Raw genomic sequence first — 13,810 nt, 5'->3', positions numbered from 1 at the left:
TTAAGCGAACTTTTTCACTCTCCTCTTTCACTTTCATCAAGAGGCTCTTTAGTTCTTCTTCACTTTCTACCATAAGGGTGGTGTCATCTGCATATCTGAGGTTATTGATACGTCTCTCAGCAATCTTGATTCCAGCTTGTGCTTTATCCAGCCCAGTGTTTCTCATGATGTACTCGGCATATAAGTTGAATAAGCAGTGTGACAATATACAGCCTTGACGTACTCCTTTTCCTATTTGGAAATAGGAAATAAATAACTCATAATTTTTTATTTTAGTCTTTTTAACTTAATAAAATGTGTATCAGACTATATGTAATCTTTTGAGACTTTTTGCCTGTTGTTATGGTGCTAATGTTATTGTGTGCTGCTGAAGTCGTTCATTTTGGGTTCCTCCTCACTAAGGGGCCGCCCGCCCCCTCGCTCCCAGGGTATGTGTCTCTGCCCTGCTTCTAATTAAACAGTTTCTCTGTGTGCTTTCCCACGTGTCGTGCTACGTCTCTGGTAATAAACTTTGTACCTGGATAAAAGAAAGAAATTGTTCATTTTGACCATTATATATTATCCCATTAGGTAATTAATTATTCATCCACTCTCCCATTGATAGACATTTGGAATGTTTCCTTTTTTTTTTTTTTTTTTTGCTGATTTGAACAAAAGCATTTGAGAAATGCTTCTGTGAGCATTTTTCAGTGCAAGATAGGTGAGCAAGTAGTAGAGCCTAGAGTATGATTAAAGGGATGACACGGAAGCAGGAGAAGGTGGATAAAAAAGAGATTGGACATAAGCAAGATAACTCTTAGTTTTGATAAGTTAGTTTTGCCTGGGGTCAAGTTTTGTCTAGGCAGGTGGACCTGTGGTCTGCCATGTCAAGCGACTCCCCTCCCCAGGTGGCAAGGAAATAATCATTTAGAGTTGACCGTTACATCTCTGGTGGTGAGATTTCTTATCAGTTTTATACAGTTTTGAATGCTCTACTGATGGCTGAAAGAAATATCCCTTCCCCAAATGGCTTCCAGTCTTAATGTAACTATGAAATGGCCCAGCTACATAATAAGTATCCCTTGACTGGTGGTATTTTTAGTATAGTATGTCAGGGTATGACAGTCCTAAGGTCCCAGAGAGAATATAAGCCCTACCTCCAAAAATTTATTGTAATTTTAAGGGTAAATAATTCCTCTCCCTTGACCATAAATAATAATTTGTAGATTTATTTCTTGCACAGTTCTGGAAAGTAACCATTAGTATCAGTAGGCTTAGGGAACGATATCCCTGTTATCTACTCCTAAATCAAAGGGTTTATCTAGTTATATATGAAAATCTGAACAGATATAATGTCAGTAGCATATTCTGAAAGGTTAGAAAAAAGTTATAGCCTTGAAAAAGCCTTTTGGTTTATGATATTTTTGTCAAGAGGACAGAAAAAGTTTCTGAAGAAATATTATGCATGTAATGGATTTTTTTTTCACTCTGTTGTATCCTAAGTTGAAGTAAGTCAGAGCCAAAAAACCAGGGAACTTTGGAGCTTCAAAGGCATTACATTTGTTACAGTCTTTTTTTTGTTTAATTAAGATTTTAAACTTAATTTCTATTTAATTTTAGATTTTCTCCAATGAGAGAGACCTGGACCTATTTCTTAAAGAGCATGACCAAAGTCTAACTTTAAAATCATGATTAAGATGACATGTTCTGGTAGTCTCACGAAATAGAGGATGAGAATTCCCAGAAAATAACATCAAGCATGTGACTCGTAACAAACCATATGCAGATCATTGGCTCATTGTTCGGTTGCCAGGCTCTTATTGGAAGACAAAGTCCCCAGTTTCACCACACAAGAAAGTTTCCATAATTCAGTCATTGAACTCGGGGGATGGGGTTGACTGGAGCAGGGACTTTTTACCAGATACAGAATGTTCCATGCTCTGCTGTCTCCTATTTCTGAGTTAACTTGACGTTTGACCTCCGAGTCAGACTTGCCTGTGGCAAGAGAGATCATTTTAACCAGAGTAATTAAGTGTTTGAATCTTAATGTTGTTTCTTGTGCCTCACTCTGTGACAGGTGGTCAGAATGAGCTGTGTTGGCCTGGACTTTTTCTTCTACAGAGAAAAAATATGTCCTTTCATTTTAAAATATAATGGTTTGCATACTCAATTCTCTCTGACTTTTTTTGATCATTGTAAAATAATAAGAAAAAGTTATGGAAGTGTGGAACACAAATAATTGTATTAACTGGAAGAGGATACAGAGATTTTTAAGACCCCAGCTGCTGAGACTCAGTTGTACATGCTGACTTTAATATAATCTTCTGTACTTCAAGTAGAAAGCTCCTTCCTCTTCATGTCCTCTTCCTGTAGTTTATCTTCTCTTTTGACTGTTAACTTCTTTGTATTTTTGTTATAGATACAGGGAGGCAGGATAGTGAAAGCAAGATCTCTGGAGTTAGACTGTAAAGTGAGAAATGGACATTGTATTAGGAAGTTAATATTAACCATAATTAGAGCATTTCAGTAGAATGAGGAAAACTGAAACCCAATTATATCAGACTACACTGTGGGTAAAGAAAAAGTCAGCCAAGGTCACACCTGACACATTTTTAAGTGTTCTATAAATATTTGTTGACTAATTGAATTCATTTATTCATTATTAGGGGAGACCTCTATATATTTTAGGTTGAGGGAAATACTCTAGTAAAAAGCTAGAGATGGAAAATACAAATGAAAAAAAAAGGACATGGGTTGGATATTAGCATTTAGTAAGAACTCTGTGCCAGATGCTTTACATATTTTTATGAAAATGCATAATAAAATCTATAGGGTATTATCACTGGCTTCATGGGAAATTGAAACGTATTCAAATTCATGTTAAATAGTAAGAAATGTAAGGAGGAGATAGGATCAAAAGCCTGAGTGGAGTGATTTATCCTTCCTTAACCACTTCTTCCTTCAAGGCTGGAATGAAGATTTCCAAATCTTTTGAGGTAGAGAAGAGGGACATTGAGATAGCTCTGTAAAAGGCAGTGAGGAAATCTGCTTGAAGTTGGAGATTTGGACACGAGAGCTGGTTTCAAAAGGCTGCCTCATGTGACAAGAAGTCAGCATGAATTCTTTCTGTCCAGTCTCCTTGTATCAATCTGGCACTGCTGAAACTTGGTACTACTGGTGTTATTTTGAGAAACCTACTGGGGTTTGTACTGTAGGTTTAAATGCATTTTTCCCCCCTTCTTCCTCTAATCACCCTTCTGGATGAAGTTCATTGAGGTCAGAGATCCTGGCTTTTCTTTTTGAGGTTACCTACTGCATTTAGTGATTTTCTGCCTAATGGTTGGAGTAACTAGATTTTTCTTGATGAGATTAAATTCCTGTCAATATTGTCACTTTTTTTTTAATCTATTTACCATCATGATGTAAAGGCCAGTGAGGTTCCATGCTATTTTACCTTAAGTTTAAAATTCCACAAACTATTCTTTATTCTTGACCTTTGGATCTGTGGGTCCCTGTTACTGATTTCTTTTCTTTCTTAGAACTCAGTGGGTCATTCAGCCAGCCACAGATGAATTTGTCACCATATAAAGCTACCATCAGTCTGTCATTTTCTGTAACTAAAATCAGTTGATTTTTAACAGGGTTTTGTTTGGCAGCCAATCACTTTACTTGGTTCTCATAGACCACTTCTTTAGCGCTGGCCTCATTCATTAACATAAATGCCTGTTTGGCTTCTGTTGCTCAAGTCTACATTCTGAAATGAGGTTTGTTTTCAAAAGCTTCCCTTTAATGATAATGTATTTCAAAGAGTAGCTGCTAATTGTAAGGAGGTATTACTTTCATTCTGATTCTCACATAAAACAATTCCAAATGTTCAAAAGCAAGTGCAATTGCCAATTACTTTTTTTGAAAGACGCTGGTGATAGAAATATGCTGTGAGGCAGTAGAAACCATACACCTGATGTTTCTGGATAAAGCAGTGGTCTTCCTTCTACACAGCAGCTAAGAAACTGATGGTGTCATGTGTTTATAATTCTTCTCACCACACAATAGGCTAACTTGAGTACAAAAGAGGTTTTAATGATTTGAAAGGGGCACAGCTGTGAATGAAACTCAAGATGTTTTAATCCCAAATCCTGAGGTTGAATCACAACGAATTTTAGATGGTGCCAGAGACTATCAACTCAAACTTGTGTATATGAGAAAGCCCCAGATTTTAACACTTTCATTTCAGTCACCTAGGATTACTGGATCTCAGTTTTACTAGGTTAGATAAATATAAGTTGATTTGCAGCTGACACCAGTTCATTTACTTGTCATATTCCTGGGTTAATGGGTTAATTAGAGATCAATTTGTTTCTCTTTTTCTTTCTCTAATCTCTGAGGACTAGAAGGCTATAAATATTAATGAATGTTAACATGATGGCTTTTGGCTTCTTCAGAAAGATTGTTTGATGAACTACCTCTCCTCTGCCTTGCCTGCTTCATCTCCTGAGCAGTCTACGTTAGGAAGAAAGACAGAGTTTTTGGTGTTGGGTGTTTTTTTTTTGGTGTTTCTTTTTTTCATTTGTAGGGCGATCTATCATTGTTGAATCAGGCTAGGAGTCTGAGATCCATTCTGAGTCACAATGAATAGAGTTCTAGTACTGGTCGGGCCCCAGGGAAACTGGTGGTTAAATACTGTGAGAATCTTTATCAGACAGGAAATGACAACTCATTAAAATACTAACCGTTAAGCCTGTTTAGATCCTGGTCTCACTGCCCAGCGGGGGCGGGGGTGAAGGGGGATGGTTATGGAGGAGTGGTGTTCAATTCTACTTCGTTTGACTAAAATGTGCACATTTCTGAAAACAAAGAATTATTTATAAGACTGTTATCAAGAAAGGGACTTGCTAGTCCACCTTGTCACTGAACTTCTGCTTTACTGTCTTTGCCTCTTTTGTTCAGAAGACAGATCAGCATGTAATGGAAGTGGGGTACAGATGGGCTTTTATTTCATCCCTGAAAATATATCCTACTAGTACCTTAATTGGGCTTTCCTGGTGGTTCAGACAGTAAAGAATCCACCTGCAAAGCAGGAGACCTGGGTTCAATTCTGGGTTGGGAAGATCCCCTGGAGGAGGGCATGGCAACCCACTCCAGTATTATTGCCTGGAGAATCCCCATGGACAGAGGAGCCTGATGGGCTACAGTCTAGGGGGCTGCAAAGAGTTGGACACCACTGAGTGACTAAGCACAGCACAGTACCTTAATTATAAAATTTAATCTCTTTAGCAGAAGAGTCTGTAGGTTCAGTCTAGAAGAGTCTGTTTAGGACTCCTCAGCTCCCAGGCCAAATCTCAACTGATAGAGGAATTCTCTGGAGTCAGAGGATAAATTTGATTTATTGATTTACATACAGTGATCCTCACTCAATCAAGAAAATTCTAAAAACTCTAATATTCAAGTTTAACTGTGGGCACAAATCTCAGTTTCTTGAGGTCTGGCTATCCAGGTTCTTAAAAGCCCTCTTTACAGTGGTCTATAAGAGCCACTATAAATCATGGAAGGACAAGCAAAAAAGAGACCCTTAGTCTGGATCTTTGTAGAAATAGCTTTCATTTTTTCTCTAATATGTTACCTAACAATTTTACATTGAGTTGATCTGCTAACTAAACCTTAAGATATTTTGGGAACAGGTATAGTTTTTTATATATATATTTGTATATGTATATATATAGTATTTGTACCCCTTGCAGTTTAGTTCCCCAGTCTAAACCAGTGGTCTCCACCATTGGAGTGGGACTAGAATAGAACTTTTATTTATATTTATTTTCATCTTTTGTCATTTCCTTTTTTTGTGTATTTTTGTAATGTAAATAGCATTCTTATGGTTATACAAATAGATGTAATTATGGCTGCACATCCGTGGAGGGTATAGCTTACCATCAGTCTCATTGGCACTCCCTCAATCCCTACATCAGAAGATCACAAATTAGGTACTACAAGTACAGGGTAGGAGTGTTGTTGTTTAGTTGCTAAGTTGTGTTTTACTCTTTGCAACCCCACGGACTGTAGCCCACCAGGCTCCTCTGTCTGGGATTTCCCAGGCAAGAATACTGGAGTGAGTTGCTATTATTCTCCTCCAGGGGATCTTCCTGACCTAGGGATCGAGCGTGCGTCTCCTGTATCAGCAGATGGATTCTTCACCGCTGAGCCACCAGGGAAGACCAGGATAAGAGTAGGAGTTCTCAGTACAAAAGGGGCTTACAGGAGGCATGCTGTAATTATTGTTTTTTCTATGCCCCAATAATCAGAAATATTTGCTAAAGATAGCATGAAAGTCATCATAATGAGGCATTTAAAATAACAATTTTAAATTGTTTAATGTTTCATCTATATTTTATCCATTTAAATTTGTATTTATACCTTTTACTCTTTGCATGAATAATATCCATATATCAAAAATGTTCATAGACCATTGGTCTAGGCTTCTCTGCCTTTAAAAGCTGCTTTTGGTGCTATCAAAAAACAAGCTATTTCAAAAGACTATTATACTCTCTGAATTGTAGCAGCAGTAGACTTGATTAAACTCTTCTTTTCCCTTTCTTTTAATACCACCCTGAGCTGTATCTTCTAAAAACATTTTCTCACATTCATAAGCTTTCAGTGGTTTAACTAATCACACCCTGAGAATGTTATTTAGATGTTCTAATTAATCATCAGAGGAATGTTAAATAAATCAGCCTCAAAGTACTGCACAAATAGTGAAATAAAGGTTTAAAGAAATGGTTTTTAATTTTAAAAAATTTAAAAACTTTTTTTTTTCTAAGAACAACAAAGATTTATTGCCCTTTAGCCTTACTTGGAATCCATGTCAGACAGTTTCCAGTATATTGGAAAGCCAATGATATGACATACACAATCACATCAATGCTAAGGTCTTCAAAAAAAGTGGTTAAGAAAGCAGAGCCTATATTAGAACTTTACTTTATTAATACCTGTTTAATTCTTATAAGCATTTCAACTGCTTAACCTTCACATAGGCACTGTGTAGAGACAAATCGATTTTTTAAAAGTTTATGTTACTCCTGTGTTATTAAGCACTGTGCCCCAGTTTTATGGTGGCACTTAATAATAATTATAGTAAAACAAACAAAACACATCTGGCTGAAAAAATCCAAGAAGAACCATGAACAGGAAGATTTCAGGTCTTTTAATAGTAAGTGCTAGTTTGATGACTATGTCCGTGATGGAAAAGAGATTCAAAGTAAATCAAATGGTATGTTTTTTATACCTAGTGAACCAGTTTGTTTGAAAGTAACACAGTTTGAAGGGAGTTCCTTGAAAACCGAATAACAATGACCTATGAGTTTTTGAAATGGGTGTATATGCTCATGACTAACCAACAAATAAAAATGTAAGCATTGTGAAAAACCGGAGTAATCGCATCACCCACTCTATGCAGCCTCTGCCGATTGTGGTGCTTCCTCTGGAAGATTTTTCTGGCTTTTTGTGGGAACACAGTGCAGACTTTTATTTATAATGAGTCGATATGGGGAGAGTTTAAGATACAGATTTCTTATCAGATAAGTGATTCCAAAAACGGAGTTACATACACTTTAAAAACTAGAAAAAAATAATAGATTTTGTTTGTATATTGGTCAGGGCCGTTGACAGAATTTTGCAGAGAAGTTTCTCTTGTTTCTGTTTTAACATATACTTAGGTATATAAGCATGCAGAATATCGTTCCCATGAAACTGCTTTTGAGCTCTGGGTGGGTTTAGACTTCTGTGGATTTCTTTTCTCCTCCTCTTTTGTTTGCATTTTCTGAAGATTTCTTTCTTTATTAAGTTCAAAAATTGCAATTTAAATAATTTGTTGGAAATTTGTTTCTTTATGATTGTATTATCTGAAAAGTGTTTTTGTATGTCAAGAAGTAAATATCAATGTATTACTATCGACACATTTTTTTTACCCACCATGCTGAAGGTCTACAGCAAGGAAAAGTGGATGAGATTAATTTTATTCTTGCTTTTGTTTTCCCTTCTTTTTTCTTTAAGGCTTTGTCACCTAGAGAAAATGGCTGTTTACAAGGCTAGTTTAAGTATATTTAAAGACAACCACTGACTGGAAAATAGTATTGAATAACTCTAATACTTTGAACTTAATCAGCACCTAATTGCAGCATCTTACCCACCCACTATGGGTTGAGATGAGAGTCCTTAGCCAGGTGCACATGGTACTCTGAATTTAATGGCTTTCAGAAAAGGCATTTAAGTTATTTCCTGCTGCTGCTGCTAAGTCACTTCCGTCGTGTCCGACTGTGTGCAACCCCATACACGGCAGCCCACCAGGCTCCCCCGTCCCTGGGATTTTCCAGGCAAGAGTACTGAAGTGGGTTACCATTGCCTTCTCCGAAGTTATTTCCTAAGCCAACTATAAAAAGACACTCAACTGTGTTGCAAGTTATTCCTCCCTCCTTTCTTCATGCATGTACCTTAAATTAATCCTGAATGTCAGAATGGACTCTTTTCTTTTTTTTTTTCCCTAGAATGGGCTCTTACTTCTGCTGCTTGAAAATAACTTGAGGGATGAGGTCATGGGGATGGCATTCTTGTTTTCCTTAAAGGCATGTTAAGAGTAAAAGCTATAATTTCAGTTTTTATCTAGTCCAGTACTTAAAGAGCTTTAGTGTTAATTTAGAAAACTCTAGTATAAGAGTGCTTTGGGTAAGCTGAGGCATGTGTGACCTAAGCCATTGTTTATAGACATAAAAAAAATTAAAATAAAACTAAGATTTTGAGGCATATATTTAAAAACTTGAGGACTTGACTAATAATTCATTATGTAACATTTATTACCTAGATTTCAAATATGTTAACTTTTTAGATTTATTCGGATCATGTGGCACTTATTCATAATAGTTTTGGTCAGTATGTTGCTATAAAAGACTTTTAACTTCTTTCTATTTTCAAGTGTTTCTAGTCTCTTATGAAAAACTGAATCTCCCATCCCACTACCCAAAACTCTAAAGCATGTAATAAATAGCACCTTGAAAAATTAACCTCTTTGTTAGCCCAGGATAATTCTTTGAAAGTTACACATCATCTAAACATGTGTTCTCTACCAGCTAAAAGAGTAGCCCTTAATGGACTTACAGTGGCAAATCACTTATGCTTTTCAGTTATTTTGAAAGAAGTTAGAATGATTGTTGCTAGTCCCTTCCTCATTTCCCTCAACAACAGCAAAGTACAGCCTTTCTAACACTGGGTCTTGATTCTTAGTTTTCTCTTTAAATAATGACTTGACCCTGGAGCCCGAGAATGAGGAGAACTGTAAGCCATAGTTTTGCTTAACTTTGTTCTGAAGATAGAAGTCTGAAGAAACAAGACACACATAATGGAACCCAGCTCTTGGAGGACATCAAAAAAGGAATTTTCAAGTCATTTCTTGTACATCCTAGCTGTTCAAATAAGCCTACAATCATTTCAATCTCTCTAAATAAGTTTTTTTCTTAACTAGCCACCCTTGGGAGTTTAAAATGATGATACAAGGTATTGTTATTAAGGGTGAAAGAATAAATTTCTGGTTAAGACTTGGCACTTTCACTGCAGTGGAGCCAGGTTCAGTCCTTGATCAGGGAACTAAGATCCTGCAAGCTGTTCACCTGCCAAAAAAAACCCAAAAAAAATCAATTTCTGAAGGAAAGTTCTTAAAAATCTGTAATCTTCAAAGCCAGTCTTCTTATGCATTTATTTTATTGGATTTTTAAAATATTTCTGTGGTTTATTTCAAGTGTAAGTGGATGAGCTATTTGCATTCTTTTATGCATTATATAAAGAACTACCCAAGGAAAATCTTTCTTTTAAAGAGAAAGTTTGTACTGTTGTTGCTCCTTTGTAGAAAAATCGTTACCAAAAAACAGCAACAGAGCTCAGAGACAGCTCTTCTGGTTTACTGTACTCATGTGAGGCCACATAGAAGTCTGTGAGAGGAAAGGAGACTTCTCCATGTTTGAGGTCTGTCTTATGGGTCTTCTGGAATCATCCATGCAAGTCACTGCCTCTACTACATGTATCTATTCAGGCCTTTTTACATATCTTTCAGTATTCCTTAAAGAACTTTTTAAACAACTTCACCCCACACTGGTCTCTCTTTTCTCCCTTCAGTTTCTTTGGAATGTGTCTTCTGTACCAAAAAATTGAGAAATTTATTACTGATTTGTAAATTCTGTTGTTCACAAATGAGTTCATGTGTGTGTGTGCGCGCGTGCACGTTTTGAATCCATATAATAATGATTTGAGTTCTTGGACATAGACCACTCCTTGCAGTTTTTTCTCTCCCCATAGCACCAATTACAGTTTGGATATAAAATAAGGACTCTATTAAGGGCTTGTTGGTTGATCATTAACAGGATCAAAGAAAAGTGTCAGCCAGGAGTATGTATTTGTTACCTTCTGGTAAATATAGTAGCAAGAAATTTCTCTTCTGTACTCCTGCTTTTTGTTAGAGAAAGCAGCAACTGAAATTGTTCTAGAAAAAAGGTGGTGACATTAATACTTCCTTAAAGAGGAGAACTTTAGGCACTGTTGCAAATACATAAAATACCCTTTGCTGGCCCCAGGAAAATGACTGGGCTCATTTAGCTTTTAGTCCTGTTATGACAGTTTAGAAAGTAAAGGGTATAGAAAGTAGAGATGTTTGATTTTCTAAGTCGCCCCAAGTTACCGTTTTTTAAAATGCCTGCAAGCATTTCTAAATCGGGAGCCTGGTGGCTACAGTTGCCAAACCGGTTTAACAGCACTGCCTGCACACATTCTAGGTGAGAGGGAGCTGAGTCCATAAACTTATCAGAGATCACTATCCCAGTCATCTCAGAACAAGTTGTTTAGTAATGTTGTGTAGTTTCTGTGCAAGCCATCCACCATAAACCACGACGTGATTCAAGGTTCATAGTTCCCTTCTTTGTTCCTTTGTTAATCACTGACTTCTGACTAGTGGGAGGTGCCTCCCAAATTTGCTAATGCATTCTTTTTGGATAAGGATGACGCACAGATTGTCCTAATAAGGACTTGGATAGAGAAAGGACCGCCTCCTCTGAGAAGATGGGACAAGTCAGTGAGAGGGCGGGCAGTTTCTTTTTCAACCAGAGATGACACAAGCATAAGTCATTTCCTTATTAATCGGTTCAAACCAGTTCTTACAGGAACTGGTGGTGATAAATGTGAGACTTCTCAGAAGTCATTCATTTTACTCTTTGTACCACAGCAGTTTGCAGCATCGGCTGAGCTCGCCTCACTCTGAGAGCTAACTCTTCTCCTGGAAGGGACTCTCAGCTCCTGTTTCCCTCTTAAACATGTTGGTGGGAGAGAGTTGTCTCCTGTAAGGGGTTGTGAAAGGATGAATTTTTATCTATTGAGAAGAGTTCACAGGATTTCGCCAGCTCTGCTGACTGTTGTTGGGTTTTTTCCTCTTTCTGTCTAATCTCTGCTTTTTTGAGTCAAGGCGGTAAGTGGATTTTCCTTTAACGTTCTTTCCTGCTTTTCTTCCCAAACGTGTCTTTTTTCCTGGGGTTGTTGCACCATGCCTCCAGTGCTGTCCCCGGCATAGGTCCATCTCTGCAGAAGCCATTCCAGGAATACCTGGAGGCCCAGCGGCAGAAGCTGCACCACAGAAGTGAAATGGGCACACCGCAGGTGAGACTTTTCCCTGGTTTTCTTCTCTTTCCCACCCCCACGGTTTCAGGCTGCAGTTACATTGATGGCACTCACTGGCGTTTTTAGGCAGATGGAGTGAGGTTTGTCAGGCTTAATAGAAGTTTGAAGCTCTGTGTACTCTCTACTGGCAAATGTGTCTTTGTCTGACGCAGAAAAATGTAACTTCTGTTTTGTACTTCTCCCTAAAACAAGCATTGGGCTAATGGAAAATAATGGATATGTTATGTAGAATGAGTTATTACCTTGATCTTCAATGATTATTATAAGTAGCAAGTATACTTTCCAAGTGGATTAGAAAGTTAAGATTTATAGCATAACAAAGTATTGGATTTAATGAGTTCATTTGAATATCTTTATTTTTGCTCTCTTTTTCTTTTCATTGATGGGAAAATAGTCTTTTTAAAATACATATATATAAACCAAAGCTGTTAACATAACTGAACTTAAAAACTTTGAGCCTGCCTTTTGTATAAACAGTTCTGTAGCAAAGAAAGGAAATGACTAGAAGAGGATGAGTAAGCAGTAACCTGAAATGGGGGACTTGAAGGAAGCATAGTGTTATTTTTGTTGTTGTTGTTTGGTTGGTTTTTTTTTTTTAATGGCCTTACAACTTTCTATGTGGCCCTTTGCTGCCCTCAGTTGACCAAACGTAACTCCACAAATAGTATATTTTAAAAGCTGCTCCTAATACTGGAACAAGAATATATATAAAACTATCTTGACACTACTCTCTACAGGTATCCCCATGGTAACTTCAGATAGTAGAATTTAATCAAAGACTTTATGTAGTGAAAGACAAGAAATGACCTCACACCCCATTCTAAACTATAGTCAACATTGACTTTAACAAAGCGAAACCTTAATAACTGGGGATAGGAGGGCCTGAATGTGGATTTCAGGGTGGCTGAAGAGATAAGACTTTTCATTTTTAAGTTGTTTATTAGGTTATAAACTCCAAGTTCTCATTACTTTAGTTAAAACATGGTAGATGACTCCCTTTTTACTGCCGAACTAATGGAGCATTTTCTCGTGGGTTGTTCGCCTTTCTTCCTGCAGGGAGAAAACTGGTTGTCCTGGATGTTTGAGAAGTTGGTTGCTGTGATGGTGTGTTACTTCATCCTGTCCATCATTAACTCCATGGCACAAAGTTACGCCAAACGAATTCAGCAGCGGTTGGACCCAAAGGAGAAAACCAAATAAGCAGGAAAAGTTTTTAACTGCAGAAATTAAAATGGAAGGGTTCTGCCTTAAAGTGGGAGGACTCCAGATCAGGAAGGAAAATTCCCTTTTCCAACCTGTATCAGTTTTAATTTTTTCCCCCCCTGAAAGCAGTTTGTTCCACATCTTGCACTGACATACTTTTCCTTTGTTAAGGTAAGGTTATCCACCCTTAGTTCAATCCAAGTTGTATTTAATTAAGGTGGAATGTGATGTTCAGCAGCAAAGTTAACAGAAACTGGCCTTCTATTTGTTACTTTCAAAGGCCCAAGTGGTACAATTAAAGAATTCCGAACACCACCCCGCCCCCCCAAAAGTTCCTAAGTATGTTAAATATTTCAAGCTTTTTAGGCTTGTCAAATATGACTTCTTTGTTTTTCTAAGTCATCAAAAGTGTATATAAATTATACTAGATTGGAGAACAGTCTTGCATGTCTATCATGGTAAAATTTAATATGCCATCCTGCCCAACCCTTCCTCTCCCACCTTCGAAAAAAGGCCATTTTATGATGCATTGCACACCCTCTTGGGAAACTGATCTTTCAATTTTGAGACAGTATAAGGAAAATCTTGTTGGTGTCTCACAAATGAGCTGACACCATTTTTTATTCTGTATATTTAGAATGAAGTCATGAAAAAACTTTATAAATACATCTTTGATCATTCCAAAATTGTGTCCATTTTCTTGAGCGTTTTTTTTTTTTTTAACTTCCTTTTAGCTTCTACCAACTAAATTCAGCCTTGCCATATCCACCACAGCCGCAGTCTCTTAAGCCTTCATTTATTTGCATGAAAGGGCCAACACCAAGGCATTTTTTGATTGGGTTGGAATTGGGCAGCTGGCTACACACTGCTGAAAGAGCACCTTAGGTACTGATGTATGGAGGGAACTTACTGGTTTGTGAAAACAGGA

At 37.3% G+C, this 13,810-nt stretch overlaps 1 protein-coding gene across 3 annotated transcripts in view; it reads left to right on the top strand.

Moving 5' to 3' along the window:
- VMP1 (vacuole membrane protein 1) overlaps positions 1–13,568 on the top strand; it is a 124,602-nt gene extending 111,034 nt beyond the window's left edge. For all 3 annotated transcript variants that reach the window (XM_081585070.1, XM_081585068.1, XM_081585069.1), the window contains 2 exons: positions 11,556–11,658; positions 12,736–13,568. In XM_081585070.1, the coding sequence (XP_081441196.1) occupies positions 11,556–11,658; positions 12,736–12,879 (247 nt within the window). In that variant the 3' untranslated portion in view covers positions 12,880–13,568. The remainder of the gene's footprint in view (positions 1–11,555; positions 11,659–12,735) is intronic.
- The last annotated feature ends 242 nt before the right edge of the window (positions 13,569–13,810 follow it).

Source organism: Giraffa tippelskirchi, chromosome 3, assembly GCF_054371585.1.
Source record: "Giraffa tippelskirchi isolate mGirTip1 chromosome 3, T2T-mGirTip1v1.2.pri, whole genome shotgun sequence".
Classification (NCBI taxonomy): Eukaryota; Metazoa; Chordata; class Mammalia; order Artiodactyla; family Giraffidae; genus Giraffa; species Giraffa tippelskirchi.
The sequence above is the reverse complement of the archived record's forward strand: the minus strand, read 5'-3'. Positions and strand labels throughout refer to the sequence as shown.